A 24,848-nucleotide genomic window follows, 5' to 3' on the forward strand; every position below is an offset into this window, starting at 1 on the left:
CAGGTATAACAACAAATTCCCTCCAAGAAACACACCCAAATAAGTGTTCATTTAGGAACACTTAGGGAATTTACACAAAGAAATTATTAATAGTAGGAGTAAATAAAATTTAGTTCACCAATTTGACAATCAGATAAGCAGGTATCAGCTGAAGGTTAAGTACACTGTCACTATGACCATGAACACAGACCTTTTGACCATGAAACATTAAAAGTTTTGAAATCCCAAAAAGGTGAAATTCAAATCAAATAGGAAGTGGGGGAACAAACAAAAAAACTCTTTTAAAACAAATATATCTGAAGAGAAATTCTGGCCCCTCGAGCACACATATGTTTCTGAATTTATTAACATCACTTTCTTTGCTGGTTGTTTTCTTTTCTCTCTAATTGTGCTTGTCATGTTTAACAGCTCAGTCTATCATTTCTGCAGATTAATGAGATTGCACTATTGCTGTAGGTTCTGATCACAGCTGATGTGCAAATAGACCTGTGGGTCAAGCTACAAATGGATCTTGTAACAGAAAAGAATCAGGAATGTCTGTGGTTTAGATCCTGTTTCTGTTGCAATTGAACGGTGTTTATCCCTCCCTGCCTTAGTCTTCTGCAGGCTCACTATTTGTTGTATTGCATTTCAAAGGTAGCAAAAATAGTCTCTCTTCACAAAGCTGATTTCTGAAGTTTTTTCTCAACTAAAGCTAATGAGACTTTTGCTTCAATAAGTATTCAAATACAGATTTTCAAAGGCTATCTGCTATTTTTCCTTTTGAAAAACTCTCCTTTGATTTGAAGCCTATCCAAGGTACAGTCTTAACATAATACTATCATGACCCAAAAGTATTTCTAGGTGGGTTTTTTTTTCAAGTTTTGATGGTGGGTTTGGTCAGATAGAAGCTCAAGGGTCTTTTTCACCACTTTTGAACCATCAGTGAACAATGAGTTCTGGTTCCATTCTCGCTTAATCTAAATTAACTTGGCAAGAAAAATATCAGCACTGGGTAAAGATGAGATTTTAATTTGCTTTGGTCCCTCTGGAAAATTATATACTTGCAGAAGGGTAAGCAAAGTAGAAACTTGGATACTAACACGGCAGTACTTTGCTACTCCAGGCACAATTTATTCCTAATTCTCATCTGAACTCAACTCTAACCTAACTCAGACTGGGGTTTCAAAGGTTTACTTGCAAATAGTTACATGCATCTTTAATGGCCTTTCCTCTCATGTTCACTGTCACTTCCTTTCCACACATTTTAACTCTGAAAGCTTTTGACTGTTTCTTCATTATTTATGACATTGTTGTGTCTTTTCTTGTGAAATTAAAAACTTCTTGCCACAAAAAGCTAGCTAATAATATGGCACATAAATCTTTCTTTCACAACATTTCATTCTATATATGCCAAAAATAAATAAACGACCAAACCAGGGCTCCTGACCATGCTTGGCATCTGACCAGCTTAATGCACAGAAAGGTTGAGATTATCTAAATACAGAAGCTAAAAGAGTTTGCAATTTATTGTATTGTCAGCACCACACTGTCTAAAAAAAAAAAACCCAAAGCCCAGTAACACACATTTATTTGATACACTCGCTGCTCCAATTAAATTGCAGCTACAGGGGAAAGACTAAATGAAAACAAAGTACAAAAAAAAAAACCCCTTTGAACATATCTCCCATCAACTGGTCATATAATTAAAAAAAAAAAAAAAAAAAACCAACCATGAACTCTGCCAATATAAAACACACAGAACAATGTCTTTCACTCACAGTATCAAGGTGGGCCGCACACTGATATATTTGCAGTACCATAAGTACATAAGGTGTTAATCCTCCTGGGCTGTGCTCAAAAATTATTTAACATTCAGACTATTATTTAGCATACAGCTGGTTAGCAGTTTTCCCCTAAAATGTTGGCTTTGATCCCACATTTTTTTGTTCTGGCACATACCTGGAGCTGTAAAGGGCTGAGTCCAGAAGCAGCAGCAGCTGCCATTGTTGATGGAATGAACTGCACAGGGTAGTTATCACCTGTCGGGAGAACAATGCGTGCAGGTTCAGACAATGAGCAGAGAATAGCAGCAGACAAGTGCAAACACGGACCTAGGACTGCCTGTGCTCCACAGCACTCCTCTAAGCCTAAACATCTGCAAAAACAAAAGGCTTCGTTGGGCACAGACTTGCCATGCTCCCTTGGAACTTTTTTTGTTAGCAGATAGCTGGTAGGCAAACTGGCAAAACATAAATGTGATACTCGTGATTTTCATTTTCAAAAGCAAATGTTCAAATCAAGCGTGTAAGCTCGGGCACAGAATGGGCCTTAAGGCTGTAGACACACAGACATGATACCCCAGGAAACCCCAGTGGTTCCCAGAGGAAAAAAAATTGTTATAAACCAAGAAATTTCAGCCCTGTTTAATGCAAGGTGATTTCTTTTCAGTATTGAGTGGCTCTTTCCTGGGAAAGCTACCTAGTTGGCTCAACAAAAATTGAGGTTGTTTCTTGTTTTGCTTTGAGGTTCTCTGTCTTGGGACAACTCCTTTAAGAGTTAGATAAAAACAAAATTTAATCACTTTAAAAAATAGCTCAAAATATATTTTTAACTTTTTCTTAGATCTGGGACCCTACTGAAGTTGATAGATTACACAGTTGTTCACTTACATGAAGATTTAGTTACTATAATTTCTGTGTTCTGTTCATTCGAAACTGAATATGTGTGCCCTCTGCATTGAAGGGACAACAAACACTCCAGAAAATAAGATACTATTGATCCAAAATAAACATTGCAATGTTACAGCATCTATGGGGGTTCCCACTTCTGAGCCACTGCAGTGCATCACACAGTGCAACTGAGACTCTTAGTCAATGTAAGAAGGAAGGAAGGCTGAAATAGTTTAGCAGTGTAATCTGTAATGTAAAAATTAATACAGTGATGGATAAATTACACAGTAACTATGATTTAATGGAATATCACTTTGGCTCAAGCTTCTTATTTAGAGTCAGTATTATGTACTATCTGTAGGCTACATTTTAACAGGCTGCTCCTCTGTACATTTTTGAGATTTACAATAGGTCAGTCTCTTTTACATGAACTTTTCCACACTGAAAGCAGGATGTAGCAATGAGGAAAAATACAGAAATCCAAAATAATATAATCAGGACATTCCAAGACTCAAATTATTTTGTCAACCCCCTCAAATAATGATAGCTCAAGTCTTTGAAGTCACTGGATTCCCCAGAACTCTCCTTTTTTACCACCTGAAGTGCTATTGTATTCAGCACACTTTAAATGTTCAGTTATGTCACTTTTTTAATAAATTGTACATGTCTAATCCACAAGGTCTCTTTGCATCATATCCATAATACCTCATCAGACCATTGAGCACAGTATGCGCTTGTACACAGTCCAGTAACAATTGGATTCTGATTGCATATGGAGCTCTGCTACAATGCATTCACTAACACTATATTGTACTGGTGTCCTATGGAGTAATGTTCAAAATATCTCCTCTTATTTTCCCCCTTCCATGAGGCTGATTTTAGTTTGCAATGATTTTTTTTTTTTTAAAGAAAAAAAAAAAAAACCACAACATCAACAAAAAACCCCAGATCCTTTTCTTAAAGTACTAAAGCTGTCACTTCATGGTTAAATAATTCTACTCATCTCTTTGATATTTATATGAAATTATCTGAACAAATAAGATCCTAATCTAAGTTAAATAATGTTTCTTGCAGAAATATCTTACAAGGTTTTTAAAAAAATCACAAAGATGTTGAATTAATGATGCTTTAAATGGGGGGGGAAAATAACCATCTGAGTTATCAGTGTGGACTGCCTTGCAGAACATTTAGGAGGCATTCTTTCTTTAAATATCATGAATTATTCATTCTTGCTCCACACAGCAATCTCTTCTTTCTCCCTCCCCCTCCACATACACTTTTTAAGTTCAATACCAGTTGCTTTATTTGTACTAAAACATTTTCCATGTCAAACATATTTTTAAAAAAATCAAACTCTAAAAGAATTCCCTGCGGCACTCCTTTTTCACAGCTGTCATGCTCCTATGGTTTGAAATAGCCAGATATTTTATACACACACACGTGTGCACGCACACACACACACACACAGAGTTTTTGGCTTCACAGTTAATTTAATAGTATGTCTACCACACCCTGTAGCGTTCTCTTACTCACCTGCTGGCTACAGTTCTTTCTTTTGTTGCAGGAAAAAAATCATTCTCTGGTTATGCCATTTATTTTTTATTAAAACATAATACTGTCCCTTTTCCCCCTCATTTTTACATGGTATTTTAGCAGTATCTTTGTGCTGAGAACAAAAATTAATACTCTTTCAGCTCTGGAGTACTTCTCTGAAACCAAGCAGTAAAAGCAGAGCAAAGGTACTTTTTTCTCCCTTGAGGAAACTGAGCATGCAGGGAATGCACTGGTTTTAATTTTTAATTACAGAAGGTACACATTTCCCCATCTCATTTTGTCAGTGCAAGAATGGATCAAGACCCTTCTCAGGAGCTGTCTTAGAAAGAAATCAGTCAATGTATTGTAGCAATTTTTTTCGAATTTGTTTCTCAATTTGGAATGCTTGCTTGAGGATCCATTCTTTTATATTTGTACAAAAGGCGGCAGAACATGCTCAAACAGGTCTGCTTTAGGTACCGGTGTGTGCTGGCCTTTGATAACCAGGAGCGAGAAGAATGCCGGAAGAAGAAAATCTGTCATGTTTTGCAAACTGATGTCTTCAATCTCCTTGCTGTGCTGATTGTCTATTTACATTTGGCTGCTGTTGTTTATATATAAATTGGTGTTTACAAGCCATGGAAAAGCATGCCAGACTTCTGTTTCATTTGTCAGGTTGAACATTTCCAAATGAATAAAAGCAGTGAGCAATTGTACCATGCTATTCTACATAGAAATAATGTAAATGTTTCTTTTTGTCTTGGATAAAGCAATGAAGCTTAGTGGACTTTATTTATAGGATGTGTGGACTTACTTTCCAAATCAAGGCTTTCTGAAGTGTGAGGAAAAAAGGATGTCTGGCTCCTGTGAGACTCAGGATAGGGGGAAGGTGTTGCTTCTAAAACACAAAGGTCTTTCCTAAAACACAAGTGTAAGACACAAGCTGACTCTCCTCATCTGATTTACAAAGCTTTCAGTTTGATGACGGTTTCCCCATTTTTGGGATCGTAACTTAGAATCTGTCTCTTCACGAATGGATCTCAAACTGCCACTTGCACACTCTCCATGTGGAATCACAGAATAACAGGAAATGGAGTTGGAAGAGAAGAGAGAGATCACAAACTCCAGGGCTCTGCTCTCCCGGGCATAATGAACAGACTGAGGAAAGCATACCTCTCCTCAGGGTGTTGTCAGGAAACAGCAAGGATACAGATGCCCACTCATGCAGCATTCCCACGCAGGGCAATGCATTTTGTTTGTCCAGTGGCATCAGGATTGAAGAAGTTAAGAGAGGTAACTGGCTAAGGCAGTACTGCAGAGCATCTCTTCTGTCCCATGATACTACCTTGTTTCTGCCTTTGTTCCAAGCAGGGTTTGCCACAATGCTGCCTTATTGCCATCCTCATGTCACAGCAAAATCAGTTGCCCCAGCAATTATCTGTCTGCAGGTTAAGAAATTAAATACAAAATCGCAGCTGAAAGTATTCTGTTGCCTACTACCACTTCCAGCTCTTACCTCAACATTTAGGAGTGAGGCACATATGGATTGCTACAACAGTTCCTGAGGTTATGGATTCCTTGTTTCAACCAGTAAAACCCAACAGGGAACACATGACAGACTTTAACTCAGTCCTGAGGAATTTCCATTAGAAACAAGGCTCATGCAGCACCTCTGCCACGCAGAGATACACAGCCAACTCGGTACACATTTGATTTGATGTACGCTTTCTGTTCTCACCTGTCAAGAGGAACAGCAGCCTACTGAAAATAGAGTATGTGCTATGTAAAATGTAAACCACCTTACAGCTTTAAGAAAAACTTCTGAAAGGCCCGTTCCAAGTGGAAACTGCAGTGATGGGTATCAGTGAAATGCAGCAGATCTAAGGTGATGTTAGTTATGTGGATTAGCTACTATAATCAAGGAGATTAGATTAATTAGTTTGATGACAAATATCTCACAGTATTGGAATGTTTTGAGGACCAGGAGGATGACAATAAGTCTGATGGTTTTGTTTGTCATGCTTTACCTAATTTTACTTTCATTGATTTCAAAGGAGTTGCCATTGATTTGCCCCAATGCAAGTAGGAACAGAACCAGGCCAAAACATTGGCTCCATTTCTCACTATTTTTGCCACCAGCCTAGGAAAACAGCCTCCATTTCTACATTTCATTGTACTGCAGTCATAGCATAATCTCTGTAAATTATTTTTGTGTGTAAAGCAGAATGACCTAGGTAGGCAGACGAGTTGTTCCTTAGCCATTTTAATCATGGTTTTTATACATTTTATGCATGCAAGATGAAGAAATGGTTTCAAAATACACTGCAGCATATCACTCTACAAACCCTTTTAAATAAAGGTTTACAGTCTCCATACCTCAATGTCTCTACTTTAAATAATATTTTTCAGAGATACTTTCCACATCTTGCAAAGAACTGATACAATACAAAATATTTGCAGAAGGCTATCAAGCAAAATTGATCATTCATCTGCCATTATGCAGCCAGCATGGAGAGTGGCCCTCCCACTCTGCTCAGAGCAAACTGTAGCTCTGTCTGAGCTCTGCTCAAAGTACGGTCTGTCTCCTGCCCGGCATTACTCTATATCCATACTCAGTCATCATTCTACTTCCCCATTCCCTCTTAGCCACAAAACTTGAAGGAAGTAATACTTCAGGCACTGCAAGACGGGGAAAGGAACTCTCTTCCTCCTTATCTCACTGTCTTCTCCTCTTGACCCAGGTCACTAATGGGAACACACTAATCACATTCAAGGATACTCCAGCTCACTAACTTTTCCTGGATGCGTGTGGTTAGTTAAGTGAAGGGAAATTTGAACTGGGAGAAGAGTTATAATGATATTTATGTTACCCACCAGTTCCAAGTTGTAGAGTGGTCACAGTCAGAAAGCCAGAGCACTTGCAGTACTTGGAATGCAAAATAATTATATGAACTGTGTAGCATCTCTGGGCAAGTATTAGCTTCCTAACAGCTGCCACTCTCAGCTTCCCACTGGAATAAGTGGCAGCCCCCACAACCAGGTACTCTACGAGCCTTGTCAAGCGCCTGCAGGTCAATAGTCACAACAGTCATTTGAGATGCACAGCGCCCTAAAGTTTTAATTAATCCAGTATACAGTATAAATACTGAAATATGTATAAAAAATTAATTAGGTGGTCTATGCAGCTCTGATTTCTCAATTAGTACTTACCATGCCGGAAAATTATATTACATGACTTTGAGATACATAAGGAAGCATGGGACTTCGGGGATTTTTTTTTTCTAATGTAATTATTACTTGTCATCAGCACTTGCTAACTTTGGCCTGTTTAACTTCCTAGAGCTCCAAAATAAGGGGGGAGGGCTACAGCCACTTCATGTTATAGATCCTTCCAGGCAACAGGAAACTCTGTCCTGTCAGACTTCAATGCAAATCATAGCTGTATATCATCAATCTGTCAAGTTTTCTATTCATAATGATTTTCTGAGCTCAGGAGTTCAGGCGCAACTAACTGACCATGTGCTTGGAAAGGCCTCAGAACCTACTAAATTCTCCTCTCTTCTAGAGGTCCTTCCATTGAGGGCATGACCTAGTGTACTTCGGTTTAGGAATACCATTTTCTTAGTTCAAGGCATAAAGTTTAAGTGCAGATCTGCAACAGTACTTGGTAAATGCCAACTGAACAGCCATGAAATTGGTTCCCACTTAGATCATGAAGATATATTTGCATGAACATGTGCACATAATTATACCCCAAATTGTGCACCAAGGCAGGACTTCTCATCTTGGCTGCACTGTCACACTAACACTGATATGTCACTTCCAAGTCAGAGCTGGCTTATATCTAGCCCATTTTGTGGGCACAGGAAATTAAGTGACTGTGCACACAATATTTGACATTCCTTAAATGACACCATCAGTTTCAAAAGTACTCAGTTCCTACACCTCCTGTTATTGAAATTGCTGTCACTCCATTTTCTGAATGTCAAGGAAAACTGGCACTATCAAAGCTTAGTCTTGCCTACATCAAACTAGAGTAAAATGAAACAGAAACTAAACGGGCAACCAACAAGAAAATTGTAAATATCTGAAGGGTTAATCGATCTTCTGTCTTTTCTCAGAAGTATGAGTGAGTCTAAACTGACAGTTCTAGAGGTGAAAGTTTCATTTCTCACAAAAGTAGAAGAGTACAGGTAGTACCAGTCAAGTTCATAAATATTCCTCAGAAATGACTGTGAAGAACCCTCTCCGTGAAAGAGTGTAACTTAATCTCCAGTTTCATTAATTCCTTAACGACTGTGCTGAGTACCAAAAATTGGAATTAATCAATTCCTATCAATTCCAATAGCATATTTGGGTTTTTTATCATGTCTCTCCAACAGAAACTATTAACCTGCCCAGCTACCTTTGCCGCACATGCTGTAGAATTTAATATATATATTAAATATATAAATATTTATTGCAAGCCATTGGGTATAATCAGATTATTGTGACTTCTGGACCTTACTAGTATCAGCTGGATATAAACCACTATCATACTAGCAAACAGTTTACCTGTATTCTAAGATATATGGGCCTTAATTTCTGTCTGCGCTTCAATCTTTTAACATTTGTTATAGAACTCTTTCTGCACTTCAGTGAGTAAAAAACAAAACAAAACAAAACAAAACAAAACAAAAAAGCCCTAAAGCTGTATCACCTTCTGCTATGAGATCAGTAGGATCACAGGTAAAGCAGTATAAGCTCAATAAAGTGTTAGGATAGGTACTGTAAGGAACACTTTAGAGTAAGTGCAGAAATCTCTTGTGCAGGAAATCATGCTGGTACTCTTCCTCCTGAGTCATTATAGTACCAAGTAGTCTACAGAGCCAAAATCAACACGATGTGATTTGACATATCACCTTTCAGGGGGGGAGCACAATCAACAGTTTATTTATAATTAATCATTAATAGTCACTATTCAGAAAGCATCCCAGATTAAAATGGGAAAAGCAAGGAAACTAAAGCACATGCTTTCCCTTGTCTGTGAGAAGAAAGGTATTAGCCAGGGTTTCATAGACAATTTCCACAATGGCAACTCTTACATCTTTGGAGACAAAATATTCTTCACTTTGGCCCCCAACTGTAGTGAGATGGTGATGTGTATGAATAACCATCATCCTGTGCCACCTAGAGCCAGTAGCCTTTCAGAGCTCCATTAACTGATTCCTGCATACGGTGCACCAGTTCGTCAAATTAGAGAACTTTGGGATTTCTAAACCTGAAGATAATAACTGGACAAAGATTCTGTGTTTAAAGAGGGAAGTCTCTAAACCAAGGAGTCAGACGGGAGTGGGACAAACGGAAATGCTTGCTGAAATCCTGCTTGGCCTCACTTCATCTAATACTAAGTAAACTTGCTAGAAAAAAATTTAGGTTCAACCTGGCTTTTAATTAGTATGCTGTTTACCTCATCTATTATGAGGCTTTACTTTGGATTTGACCCTGCTCCTGCTGCAGTCAACAGCAAAAAACACCACTAACATCAGTGGGAGCAGGATCAATGCTTTACTTTGTACATTTCATATTTAATGTCAAAAAAAGAAACTGGTATTTATGGTTTGTAGTTATTAGTTATCAGGTTAATATGCTAAAGGGAGCTTGACAGGGAATACTATTAATGAGCAAAATAAGGTTGCTGCTCTGGACTGAGGTCACTTACAAAGAATGTACAAATGAAAATAAGGTTGACTTTTATTTACTTAACTATCTTCCTACATTGAATTCCTTTGGCAATGTGTCTTTAAACATTTAAAGCCCTGTTTACAAGGAGGCTCTGAAAGTAGCTTCAAACCATTATATCCCTAATTGAATTCCCCAGGAGTCCTGTAAACTCAGAGGAAAAAAGAAAGAAATCATAACATTTGCTAAATCATCTCAAAACATATTTCACTGCAAGGTTATGTGACCTGTTACAAGTCTGAATGATGACTTGGATTGAACTACTGAAACCTTTTATTATTCAGATTGAAATCAAACAAAAAGTTGCCCATTTGAAGCCTGCTAATTAAATTATACTTCCTCTGACTTTTATCACTAATTAAGAGTAAGAATTTTGGCACAAAAGACAAGTATACTGAAGATAACAGAATTAAAGCTTTTGTATAATGACATGGGGAGACCAGATGCAAATTACTAGGCAAGTGGGCCAATATATTTAGAGCAAATGATTTTGTGGGAAATAAAAAAACCATGATGTTCAATAACCAATATTCCATCCACCCCCTTCAAACCAGAATATTTTTTTCAAGTGGAGTTGCAAAACTCCACATTATTTCCAACCAGCTATGCCTGTTGTGTATCATCTGTATGAGACAGATCACACAAGAAGTTACAATTAATATCTTAAAATGTTAAATAGCTTCACATCCCTGTCAGCTTACCTGGCTTGTAAGTTATTCCTGGGGGGAAGAGGAATCCCTGCTGGGCTGCAGCAGCCGCTGCCAGTGTCCGCTGGTCGTGTGGAAAAATTGGGATCATGAGCGGAGGCATGTGACCCTGAACCTGCTAAACAGAAGAGAGCCTCTGATCAGAAATAGCACAAATTTGTCTTGACAGGTATTTCTCCAGTACTGATAGTGTTCTTGTGTTCACACAGTCCCCCAGAACCTTCGCCTTAATGTAATCCCTGCCAATTTCACATTATCACATCAAAGTCCTTGCTAACATTGTTTTCCCTCAGTGTCAAAGGTGTAAAAGTCTCAGTGAACTGCACGTTTTCCTACTTCTTCCTAGTTCTCTTTTTTTCTTTTAATTAATATTCCCTAGCACAAGGTAAAAAGGTACAAAAGGTACAAAACCTTTCTAACATACCATAGGTTCTTTAAAAAGAAGAGTGGTACGTATTCCCATTAATTTTTCACAGGTTTTCTCATCTTTGGTCACAGACAGCAGAGTGAGAAGCATTTTAGAAGTAACCTAACACTGCAGTAGCTACTTTGATGTTCAAATTTTGGTATCCTTAGGGTAATTTTAATTCTGAGATCTTACAGCATTGTATTGTTCATATATATACCAACAACTCAGGTATGTTATTTCAAAATCTCACCACAGTATTAAATAGTCTTCTAGTCAACACCCCAGCTCTTAAGATTTAAGGCTCCAACATCCTGGCTCCCAATTAAACTAACATCCTTTACCACACACACCTCACTATAACATACAAATTGCTTGTCTCTCTAAGCACTTTTATACCTTTATGCACTATCCTGTAGCTTGGTAATTATGGAGCTCTATTCAGGCACCATTTCAGAATAAAACCTAGTATACCGAATTTAATTTGACCTTAATAAATGTATCAAAAAGCACAAACATGCAAAAGCAAAAAATTCTTCTCCTTATACCAGTGTTCGTACACAACATCTAGAAAACAGGGGATGTGATAGAATCCTGTCTGTTAAATCCACATGTTAATTTCCTATTTCCTTAATTTATGCTACATGTGTTTCAGAGACAGTGGTTAGGATCACAAAGAGTTTTAATCCATCATTCCTTAACCCCAGAAGTACTCAAGGGTTTGACTATGATTTTTTCTGATTAGTAGTTAAGCAAACTTATAATGGTTTGTATATCAAAGCTAGTAAATGTAGAAAGAATTTTTAGGTAGAAAAAAAAAAAAAATTTGCCCTCATCCTACCATAAATTGGTGGCATTAAATACTATTAAAAAGTTAAAGTACGCTTCAAGCAATTTTTTTTTTCATTTAATTCCTAAAAAACTTTTTTGGTCAAATACCATATGTTGACCTATGACATTGTTTAAATAGTGCCAAATTTTCTTGTCATATCCCCATTACTTTCACAACCACTGATGCAATGCAGAAATGCTACTGTGTGTGTCTATGAGGGTTAATTTACCAACAACTCTTCCCTTGGGAAAGTCCTAAGATGTAGGTTAATAAAGGTCAAGCAAAAAATAAACACTTTACAGTATTTTTTTGAATCCATTTCTCACGAAAATCAACTTATAATAAAAAGGTCTTTGTGCAATTACTGCTATGGCACTGGGGCGTGAAAGAAACTAGATTTGAGCAGCTATTTCTCTCATTTTAGCTGAGGTAAGCCTGGCTGTGCATTTTAGGATATGAGTTAAACTTGGTTAGATTGGAGTTGATCCCCATGTGTCCAGCACAAGCATTTACCTCTGATAAAATGCTGCTAGTTTTGCTGTGTGGTGTTCCTTTACACTGGCTCTACAGGAGTACAGCAAATGAAAACCACAGGCTTTGTCTGATAGAAACAACTATAGGATACATTGGAAAGAATTCAACACACTACAACTTAACAACCATTTTCAGTCTAATCAAATGGACCCTCCACTCACCACACACAGAAAGTATTTCCATGGGGTTGCAAAGGTACAAGACACCAACACAATCTCACAAGACACAGAAGAGATCAGAGTACTGTGGTTAACGTGATGGTGCATACATACTCGAGCAATACTTCACACTGTAACATCATAAAAATAATTTGAAATGTATAATAACCAAGTCCTATAATGGTTATTCCCCAATGCAATCCTGTAGACTTGCATCCACTCCACCATATCCAAAAATATGATTATTTTTTAAGTGTCAAATAAAAGCAATTATGTAAATGTGAAGAATTACCATTGTGTGTTCTGGCTATCTGCTATTCTTCCTTGAAATACTACTCTGAATGCTGGATCAGGTCCTCAGCCTATACAAACCAATGTAAATCTGGCGAAAAGTGGCTTACATTTAGAGTGTAAGTTTGAGTTTACACTCAAGAGAGTTACACAGACTGAGAAAAGCCCCTACTGAACTGGCAACCACTCCTTCCCATGACTCTTCCCTCTGACACATATTAAATACTATTTCTAGGTAAATGCTGGTTTCACCCAGAATTATCATACACATCGGGGTCAATTTTCAGTACAGGTCAACTGAAAAGCACAAATAAGCATTTAAAAGGAAGAGAATGTACAAGTATCACTAAAGATGTAAAATTAATGCAAAAAGACCAGTAGACACATTATTTTTTGTTGTTTTGTTTTTGTTTTGTTTTTCTGAGGGTTTGGGGGTTTTTTTAGGGTTTTTGTTTTTGTTTTATTGAGGGGGGAGAAATTGGGAGGAGGGGTTGATCAGTGTACTTCATAAAATCGGCTCCTTGCCCAGAAATTTTAATTGCTGAGATGTTTCTCAGGTCTTTCTGAAAACCAAGACTGTAGCAGATGCCCGAGAAACACTCTGACTCTGTCTCTTCCCATTTGTAAAAATAGCGTATTGTTGGATCGGCACTTTCCCCTTTTGTCTCCTCTGTGCTAGGTTGTTGATGATGCCATTTTTTGCCATCTGCCCCAGAGCTTCATTAAAGATACATGAATGGACTAACTGGGCTGCTATCTTGTGAGGAACAGGTGCTATTGTTTGTCCCCAAAGACTTGCACTAAAGATCTCACTCAGAATACTTGAGAAAGAGCATCTGCAGCAGTCAGTCAGAGAGTAACTTGGCAGAGCCTGTACTATGGGCTAATATGCAAACAGTGACACTCAGGGGGACTCATTTTCTCTTTCAAGAAGATTTTTTTTTTTTTTGGGATGGGTAGTAAATGTTTGGTTTTGAACAATTCTGCTAGTCTATATCTTTAACCGAACTGTACAAACCCTGGAGGAAATCTGAGTATATCCGTTCCAAAATTCAGTTCTGCAACTTTGAGTAAAATCATCTCTCATATAAAGCTACCTCATAAAATTAATCTTTCTTTCTATACAACAAGCTCAGGTTTAACTGTGTTAAACATGAGAAGCCACCAAGATTAGGGAACTCTTAAAAGGTAGCGTACCATTCCTTTAATATCCCATCACAACTCTGACAGCCCTTGGGAACTGATTACAGCACTTCCTTGCCTGAGATCTAAGTCAGGAAGCAACTTTAGAGCAAATCAGCCCTGATTAGCTCAAGAAGCAACTTCCAATTTGATTCTCCCTGAAATAATAAAAGCTGGTGGCCCGTTTGATAAGCTGGGCAAATCTGCAGTGCTTTGTCCCACGGTCATGTGAATACTAATCTCAGAAGTCGGCTGGACAATCCTACTTGTTAAAAAGTCATTGATGGTTAGTGTTGTGCATGGAAAATGGAAGCCAAAGTGATATGTCATAATGCTTTGAATGCAAACGATCTGCCTCTTTTGGATAAGGAACACAGCACATTTAGTGTGACTAAGGAAGAGGAAGGGTTCTGTCTTTAAAAAACAAAGCGGCCTCTACAACTAACATTGCAGCTAAGAAGTAAAAGCATTCAGAGAAAAGGACGGCAGCAGTGCAAGCATAAAGGCAGCTCACACATTTCTGCTTAGTTGCAAGGATCACAGGTTTCAAGAGCAGAAGTAAAACCCACCCTATAATGGTGGCTGAATTCCTCGTAAACTTTTCAAGATCAAACTTCACAATTTTTTTCTCTCTTGCACAGTTTACTTCAGTAAAGGGAAGAATTAAGTGCCATCTTTTTGAGAGATAGTAAAGCACAACCTTTATAATATTTTATCCCTTCTTTAAAGCTTTTTTTTATTACAGTCGGCACTAAAACTGGTGATAGGCTAAATCAGCTCTAATTCCCTAGAATAATCCAACATCACTATTTAAAAGCATCGCTCTCCACTTTTTCCTCCTATAAAATCTCTGGACCCTGTTCTCAACTTGTAGAAATCTTGAGACTTATATTGAATCTAACAGACTACTCCAATGCATGTTAGCTGACAAACTAATCTTTGAATTTACTGAACTTTTTTTTTTATCTTTAGTATAGAATGTGCAGTACATTTTGCCCTTCTCACACTGCAGCCTCTGCAAGAACCTAATCCATTCACCAGAAGGTTTAAAATTTTCATAGTTTAAACTTGGAATTTCTACCTAAGAATATTTAACTTGAATAATTGGTGTAGCTAGACTACAACTTTAACCTGTCTATGTAGTCATTAAGCTTTTAATTTCCATAGTAAAAATGTATTTGAAATTTTCTCTCTCACTGAGAAGCTACAGTGTAAAAGAGGAGTTTCCCAGATAATAGCAGTGTATCAAGTAAGAATGTGCATTTTCAAAATGCTCAAAATATGTGGTTATATGATAGAAGTAGTGGTCATAACTGTAGTGGCGACATCTCAACAGATGACATTTCAGGTTGATTAATTTAAAATATCTTAACGGCACTGAAAGTAATGTTTATGCCCCCAGAACTACTAGTGCAAATTTTTAAATACCCTGCATATTATACGTACTGACGTCATCTGCATTTTAAATAGTCTGTATACAATCTATAGCACTACTATTTTTATGCCACCATTGGAATCTTATTTCAATAACTACTGTTCAGTTTTGTTGTTCTTTGTAAGAGAAGAAATATAAGAATATTTGTTTATTTGAATTTTATTTTGATTAGGTCATTTTGGTGACTCTGCAAAAAGCAAACACCATGTTATATAAAGAAGTAGGAATGACATCTATGAAAACATATATGTGAAAATCAGTGGGACCACTTAAATGCTTAAAAGCAGCTCTGTTCTAAGATTTTTGCAGTTTGGGCCCAAATCTCATCCCCAACTCTGCCAATATTTTAATGAACTCGTGCTATGACTGAGCCCTTTTCTGGTCCCAGAAATGATCTATTTAGAAAAACTGCAAAAGAATCACACTGAAAAGATAAAAAGGTCTCTTTGGTTATAATCGAATGGTTTGGCTGTTTTATTTGAGCTGTTCTGGTGAAGCAAAGTGACTGCAAGGCTCGGTTAGCTGACCAGTTCAGTTATAAAGGATCCGGCTACTTTCTGTGCAAGTGGTGGCTGGGGCTTCTGTTCTGAGCTCAGAAATGCAACTGATGAACTCTCAAGGCTTTGAATTAATGCACCATCAATGCCTAACGTTCTCTAATGCAAAGATAATACGTGAGAGTGGACTCAAACCCTTAAGTGAGAAATCCCCTCTAGTATAAATAATCCCATGGAGGCGACTGTGACTCTGCTCGAGGAGGAATGACAGTTGAAGAAAGGTGGGCTTCAACAGACCAAAAGTGATCATATAGGCACTGCATAGTACCTAGGCACTGAAAATTGCATTGACATAGCTCCCACATCAAAAATTATTCAGAGACTACTTTCTGCTCCTGTTAGCAGTATAGAATCACTGGAGCTATATCTATATAGGGAGGTATATTATGTTCTAATTTATCTGCCATCTAATTATCTACAGTCTAATTGAAAAATATTTCCTCTCAGTGAAAGTACATGAGCCACAAAGAAAATGTCTGCCAATGAGATCCCAGGGGAAGTGTTGGCAAATAAACTGTAAAAAAGATACCGTAGACTTGCAAAGTGAGAACATTTCATATGGGAAATACTATGAAAAATACGCAGCCCACTACTGAATTTGTAAATGGATTATAACTGCTATTTTCTTTCTTTTCCCCTATCTTTTTATCCATTTGTCCAATGCTTCAGCATGATTTGGAGATTTAAGTCTACTGCAGTGGCCACAACATTAATGTGAAAATTGCAGCCATGATCATAGAGTGAAACAGAGCATCCTTATTTTTTATTATTTCTTCCTCACTACTTTGAAACTTTAAATGAACTAAACTGAAATTCCATCTATGTGGAAAATAAAGAAGGGAGCAACAGAAAAATTACTATCAAGCACAGTGAAAACAGAATAGTTCTAACCACTAGCTCCCATTTAATTTTTATTAGCTTCTCACTGTATTGCCCTGTTTTTATCTAGCTCCTTGACTACCTGGAAATACAGAATTCAACTAAAGATGATCTCATGAAGTTAAGAGTATGATAAATGGTAATTAAATCTATTTAAATTGTCTGTATTTTAAGAAACTCTCCCTAGGAGGGATGGAGAACATCTCTGCTATAGAGAAATAAATAAAACATGTTATGCAAAAGTGAATTTATAGTTCATTTGGAATTAGAGATCTACCACCTTTTCAGTCCATACAAATGCATAATCTTGTCAATTAAATATTATTGTTAAGGTCTAGTAGTATGTTAAAATCACTTTAAAGTGCAACTAAGGAAAATTCATGTGTGTTTATTACTCCTTAAGGGTCTATTAGTGGGTATTTTATTCAGATTTGTGCTGTAAAATCTGCATAAACTCAGCATATTGTTATCCCCATGTGTGCATTTGTTTGGTTAAAGCATAACAGCAAATCTCTATTTCTGCAACTTCTAGAAAAGTCAAGAGAACTAAAACAGTCCTAATTTTAATCAGATACAAACAGTTATCTCTACAGAAGTGAAGAGCTGACTATTATGCAAATTGTCACAGTTAGTGGTCACCAAGCCATCACAGAAGACTGAGCAAGTCAATTATTTCAGATATTTCCAAAGACTAGTGAAGATGTATGTTTCTCATTTGCACCTTGTCTTATTCATGCCAAAATAAGAAAAATATTGCAGCCTAATGATACTTGTTGATATTTCATATACGGAAGCTCCATTACTTCAGCTCAAATCTAAATATAAATTATGTCAGAAATTCCTTATTAGCTTATGTTTTTATGGTGATATCAAAATGTGCAAGATTTCTGTAGTACATCGAAATTTCCTGTCGATGGAAAAATTTAGAGCAAGAGATGCTTTAAAATTTGCATTTCATATTGGTGCTTTCAAGCAGAGTTTTCCCCCCACATCCTTTCAAGACAGAATTTTTTTTTTGAGTAGTAGCCATCACTAGTTATTAACATGAAACTAATTCCCTCCATAGAAGGGCTTGCAAAGCACCATATTAAAAAAATAATGTAGCACCACAACACTGATGATTGCTCAAGGAAGGATTGTCTTTCACTTTAAAGACTAGCTCCAGCAGAAGTGGGAATAAAAACATCTTTCAATGCCTCTGATCAAAACTCCTCTGCCTTACAGAGGTAAAAAAGGTACCAAAAAAAAAAAAAAACAAAAAAACCCAGGTTGGGGTTTTTCCTATTATACTAAACAAATACAGAATATATCTGAAATCCAGCGGGTCACTGATGCTAATAGGAGTTCTGCCATTTACGTTGCTATGGGAAGAATTTCTTCCTGATCAGCACATTGTTTTTAAAGCTTTTTATATTTTCACTGATATTCTGAGATTTTTAACTATATTGTATTGTAACTATATAAGCACTTAGAGATTTTTAATACTTTACAATCATTAATTCAAGCTCAAAGACCCATACAGAGGACAGTGTTACATCTACAGTTTACACAGGATACTCAGAGGCCTTGATTTCTTTTTCAGTCTCAGAAATGACAATGCATGATGAATAAAAACCAATTCCACTGTGATCCGCTACTTGTAGCCTTTACACCTTACCACACAATTGTATAAAGTGCTGCCCAAAGTGCATAGCTATGGCAGTGAGGGACATGGTCTGTCAAAAAATCAGAATGAGGCAGCTTTTGAGCAGGTACATGCCAGCACTACACAGTTGCAGGATACAAGGGTGGAGGTGAGTCACAGGTGGGAAAATGAGACACCTTTCCCATCCCACCCAGTCCTAATGCTGATTTCCTCAGTATTTACTCCTCTGTGAATTTACTCTTATTACAGAGACAAGTATTGATGTTTTTCCTCAAGCCTAAGTGATAATATTCAAGAGACTAGGTCAAAGGAGGTATTCACATGTAGTGAGAATATTATTCCTTCTGCGTATTTCTGAAAGATTTAATGCAGAATAGTAACCTAGATAACTTCCAGAAATCACATGATGTTTATGGAGTGTCTAGATCGAAACACAAAGAGTTATCAAAGGAAATTATGTGGAGAACTAGCTTAATGCAGAAAACTCCTGTGTCTAGAGATCAAAGTCAAATCAGAATACTGATTGCATGCAAAAATTAATTTGCTCCATCTCTTCCTACAGTTCCTCAGATTTTGACATGATCTGACCCTCTTTGCTCAGAAAAGGCTCTAAGAAACCTGTGTGTTTGCACAGTATGACTGAGGCGATTGCCACTGCTAGGTATACAGTAATTATTGCAGATTTGGGAGTAAGCAACAGAGTTTCTAAACTTCCAGCAACATACACACAGCCTGCTTCCTTCCTACGCCGTGTCTGGCTCAAATCAGTTATATTGGCTCCTCAACTATCTACAGCATTTATGATTCATCTACAAAAACATTTTGAAAGAACAAAATCATTAAAAAGGTAAAATAAGTAAGAAACCCGGGAAACTCGTATTTAAAGGGAGCATTAGGTATTTCCTATCCAATTTTCAGTGCTAAAATTCCAGCAACAGCTATATTTTGGACATAAATCCACACTGCTCTGCTTTTTTTTTTTTCTTTTTTTTTTCTGCAGAGGATCCTGATATGCAAGGAGGAACGCCAATCTTCCGATTTTCTGGCTTTCCCTGATTTGTCAGAACTCCAGTGTTATTTAAAGCAGGCTTTTGACTTGCGAATAGATCCTTGCCATGAATCCTATGATCACACTCACGTTAGAGTGACGCTCCTTTCAAAGTTGGGATATTTTCTTCAGCTGCTCCTGACGATCGGTGGGAGTCAATAGCACAAAGCTGTGCTGCCATTCCCTTTCTCCCTGCCTGCCGAACCTGCGGCGAAGGGCTGATCCCTCCCCGCAGCCCTGCGGGCTGGAGCTGCTCTGATGAAATGCACGGGCAAATCTACATAGAATTACGGGGCAGTAACAATGGCCCTTTGTCCAGCTGTGGCTGCTCCCCCCTCTGCAGCCAGGCCTTATCTGCTCAGGAAATGCCTGCTTTAACTGACAGGTAGGAGATTAAATCTACAGCTGCCGAAACACAATCTCCGCTCTGTTAGATAGGCTTTCATTGAAAAGCACTACAAACACATAATTTGTTTATGTTGTACCAGCAATCTTTGACAAAGCAGACTGTCTAGCTGAGACAAATGTGGTTAAACCCATTTATTGTATTATTTCTGCTACATAGAACAGGCTCTCAAAACGTAGAAACTAGACAAGGCACAAAGCTCTAGCTGTCTAAAGAAATCAAGAATAGATGACTTCTTGTTACACTAGCCCCCTTCACACAGCGTAGCATGTTCCCTCCTGGAAAACATCCACTGTGATTTCTTTCTTTTCTTTCTCCACCCACCCCCCCACCCCCCCGCCTTTTTTATTTTTTTTAAGTGGGCGTTTCAATGATGTTTATGTTTCCAGGTTTTAAAGTTTCTTTTGTTTTCTCTAGCATCAATAGATATAAAATAACTAAGTCAGTCAAGGGATGCCTTCAGATTGAAGAAACAAGGGAATATTTTTGAGAGACTATTTCTCAAAGAAAGAATAATTTTCCAGACACACTGTCTGGTCTTCCTGATTTAATGCACGCTCAAATAGAAGTTTTGCCTGACTAATGAATGCTAGACTGACACCCCCCCCCCACCCCTTCTCTCTCTGTTTTTTAATCATCAATCACATATTTCTCAAAACATTACTTCATTTTTGTTACACCTCCTGCCTTATTCTAAAATAATATTGCTGGCTGTTTATTTCAGATGAAAGGCATGGGCAACTGATGAATTAAGTGTTTATAAATCTGAGTTTTCAGATTGAAAACAACCTTTTTCATAACGCAAAGGCTTTATAAGAAAAACCTGTCTTTTAGCCCTGGTTTCTTCCGGCCATATATTACTCCTAGTAAACTCTCCTACAAGAACTAAACGGGTACTGTATACTGAATATGAGAAGGGTAATGTTCGTCCCTCAGGAGGAGAGCCTCAGAAACTCCACTTACTTCAGTGGAGCAGGACACACTCCCGAGAACAGAGCGTGGCCCATACTAATCTCTGCTTTCTATATATAAGACTCTGTTCTCTGGCTGATCTGCATATGCAACTCCAATTAATGTTACTGGGAGTTGTGTGCACACACAGATGTGCTTAGCGACTGGCATATTAAAACATCCCTTCACTCTGATGAAATTTAATAAATTACTTTTCCCAGTGTTATTACTATAGATGCTCAATAAGGAAGATCTTGTAAATCACAGAATTGTTGCTCTAATGGTTAACCATAATTAAAAGGAAAAGAAATAGGAAGAGTAGTCAACATCTTAATGTTTTAGCATTCACATTACTCCTATAACCCTTTTGCCTCTCCTGGGGCATTCTCTTACGTACTCTTTTGCAGCATGTTGATTTCTGTATTATTTTATTTAACCTTAATCACAGCATTCGTCTCTGGATTTGAGAGGAAGCTGTACGGAGCTACCATACAAGCTGCCACTCAGAACATTCAGTTTGGCATAAAATTAAAAAAGTATGCAATAAACTGGCTGAATCCATAGGGAATCCCTCAAACAGCATGGATAATGAGGGGAATCCATAACAGACATAAACAAACCCAGAAAGATGTCTGGGGCCAACATCATTATGTAAGATATATGCCCAAGATGTATGGGCATACGTTTGAATGTTCAACTTCAAACTCAGCCTGTATTAGATTGATTGAATCTCAGCATGGGGTTCAGTTAATAAACAAACCTTGCCTTTGGAAAACATTTGGGGCTGAAATCATGTATTATAGCCAGGCACCTACTACATGTGGCACTAAGATGCCCTCCTACCTTAAAGCTTTGTTAAAGCAGGATGGTAAAGAAAATTAGAAATCCATACTATCAGAGGAACAGATACAATTTTCAGGTTAAGTGGCACCACTCTAAAGACAGTTGTTATCCACAGACTGTATTTCAGTCTATGCACCAGGGGCATATGAATAGAATTCACATTAAAAATTAGAGACCAGTTTGAATCTTTGGGCTTTGATTCACACTTCCCATGTTTTTTAAACATGTTACCCATATTCTCATAAAGGATACAACAATAATGCTGGCAAATCTTTTTGGTAATTATTAATTTCACTGTAGAATAGCTTTTTTGCTATGCTTGGCTTGTTAAAAAAATGCATTTTGCTCACCTCAGGGTACACCATTAGCCTGCATATTTGCTCTTTTCCTTTTATTCCAGGTTTTGTTTAAAAATTCTTCTTAAACCTGTATATTAATCACTGCTCAGAGGGTGAAAGAATTTGCAGGAGCAGCTGAAGTGCTACTTTTTTTTCCAGAGTAGGAACTAGTTAGTGCTGACACTTTTTACATACATTGGAACAGGAATTAAAGAGACATAGAGAAAGGAAAAAAATGAAAATTAAGAGCAAGGATGAGGGCTCACTTGGTCTTACAGAGTCCCACATATCAGTCTAACGTAATAACATCTTGCAAAACTGTGAGCCTCAATGGCATGCCCTAGCGACTGCCAGATCCAGAAAGTAAATTACACTTGACATAATTTTGGTCATTTGGTCAGGTAATAAGAAAACAAGACAAGGAACTCTGCAAAAATGCGTATCCAAATAGACTTCCAATATCAGAGGAGAAGACAAAAAGCTTCTTTCAATAGTTCTGTTCAGTTTTACATCTGTGTTTACCTGTAAGCCACTGTGCTCCGTTCTGAAGCTCTGGTTTTAGGGCTCAACTATCCAGGAAACAACCACACAGTATTTCAGTGTATGTAGTTGTAAGCACCTTAGTTCTTCTGCACTACGTCCCCATGTGGACAATGTTTAGGCACACTGAAGATGCCTTTGTGGAAACTTGTTTACTCACTAGGAGGAGATTACTCTTAAAAGGTATGCACTATGGAAGTCAGTCTGTAGTACACACCATTATAAAGTTACTACACATCTTAACAAGCAGAAACTTTCCTATTAGGCATTTTCTTACAGTGAAAGTGAATGTCTCTTTATATGTAAATACATAAGTGTATAGATATGCTTATATATTTTATAATATGAAGGAGAAAAGCATTCTAAACATGTACACATGTCCATATATAGAATATGCAGATCTGTGTATATATAGTAGAATACATGTTTATATACACATATACATATATTGTGTATAAATATTTTTCAGTATACATATCTATAACCACACATAGGTGTAGAATATGGTTTCTTCTTGTTTTCCAGATCCCTCACTTGTGATTTCAGTGTTCTTAGACCCATCTGGCTATACGACTTGCTTGCTGCACTCCTGGATAGTCACCATTTGAATTACCTTATTGGACACACAAAACCTCTTTACTCTGGGAAGACCACCTCTATCTCTGTGAAAATGTACTTTGAGCGTGATATATTTAACAGGTTCGCTGCTGAGTGAAGAAGTCAGCAAGCCAGCTGGTCTAAGTCATAGTGGTAGACGACTTCAGTAACAATAAAAGTAATTTGGAAATCATTCTATCACTTGTATCTATTATTGCTGGATTTCTTTCTGTCTCCTATTTACCAGATTTTTTTTTTTCTCCTTCCTTTTCATTCCTCACCTTCTGTCTCCTTGCAAAACTCCTAGCATTCACTCTCATTTCATCTCTTTTGAAGTATTTTTTGTGTACACAAGGTAGTTATCCAGCAGTCAATTCCCCTTTCTAGGCCACTGATACCAAGAAAATAATGCCCAAAGTTCCATCATGGGTAAGGATGCCATAGTGAAGTACATTTGCCTTTCTTGGCTTTAGGAAGGTCATTGTCACAAATACAAGAAAAGCTTAGACATAAAAGTAGCATCATATTAAGGAAATGAGGACACTCACAAACCCCTGTTTTTTAAGATAGACACATGCAAGCTGAAAAGAATTAAATTAATGCTTTTCTAAAGCCCTCCTAGTGCACTCAAGGTTCTTAAACAATGCATGTACAAACTTCCTGTTTTGTTACCACATGCTTGTCTCCACTGTATTTTCAGGTGAAAAAAGGATGCAATTTTCATTTCATTTTAGATATATTTTTCAAAAGAACTTTTAGGTTGGTTTTTTTCCTTCATTGTGGAATTCTGTCTAACTCCAAAACTGCAATAAAAGAAAATACAAGAAAATAAGATATCAATATGGGGTTTCTGAGATATAAGGGTGAATGGGTTGAACAGGATTCATAAGAGATGCATAGACCAATTCATCTGTACCTTTATTTTGGACCACGTTGGTATTGTATTTTTAAGGGAAATGGAGAGGAGAGGTGTGGTATTGTATTTTAAGGAAAAGAGAGGAAGATATTTGGCTTTCTGTTAGGTCAGTAGTATGCCTACATGATTTAATGCTTAGACCCTGAAGTCCACATCCATGCTTTTTTAAATAGATTGGATGCCTATGTGATATTATTACTATGTCTGCTTTATTTTGTTGCTGAATAGAGTAATACCCACTGCATTTCTAACAGTCCATGCATCCCCAATACCACTGCCCCAGAGCTGGCTGGTGCAAGTGGTACTGTACTATTTGCAGCTCTGTTACAAACAGCAGAGTGTCCATCTAAGTCATCTCAGCATTCATATTGTATTTTTTCAGGATACGTCAACCTGATCTTGATTGTCTCTCCTGGAACTCTGGAACATGTTCAAATCACTCATTCATTTTCCATACTCACTGTCTGACTGGCTTTTGCTGTTACCAGTCGCTGCTATAACCTCTGTGCTATGCATAATAAAAATCTTTCCCATCTGAGTTGTCTGCCATGGTTACTGGAAATCTGCTGTATGTAGCATTCCCAAGAGCAGGAAAGGAAAGTATCTGTACTGCAATCGGATAAATATCGCCTCTTCTTTAAAAGGAACATCTACCCTCACTGAAACCACATCTAATGG

At 37.5% G+C, this 24,848-nt stretch overlaps 1 protein-coding gene across 4 annotated transcripts in view; it reads right to left on the reverse strand.

Annotated features, from left to right (window-relative positions):
* Positions 1-24,848, reverse strand: part of SOX6 (SRY-box transcription factor 6) — a 380,340-nt gene that overhangs the window by 90,920 nt on the left and 264,572 nt on the right. For 3 of the 4 annotated variants that reach the window (XM_074918734.1, XM_074918733.1, XM_074918731.1), the window contains 2 exons: positions 10,607-10,730; positions 1,942-2,021 (listed from right to left, as the gene is read on the reverse strand). In XM_074918734.1, the coding sequence (XP_074774835.1) occupies positions 1,942-2,021; positions 10,607-10,730 (204 nt within the window). The remainder of the gene's footprint in view (positions 1-1,941; positions 2,022-10,606; positions 10,731-24,848) is intronic. The other variant, XM_074918732.1, reaches the window with a different exon arrangement.

The sequence above is a fragment of the Athene noctua genome, chromosome 14 (genome assembly GCF_965140245.1).
Source record: "Athene noctua chromosome 14, bAthNoc1.hap1.1, whole genome shotgun sequence".
Lineage (NCBI taxonomy): Eukaryota > Metazoa > Chordata > Aves > Strigiformes > Strigidae > Athene > Athene noctua.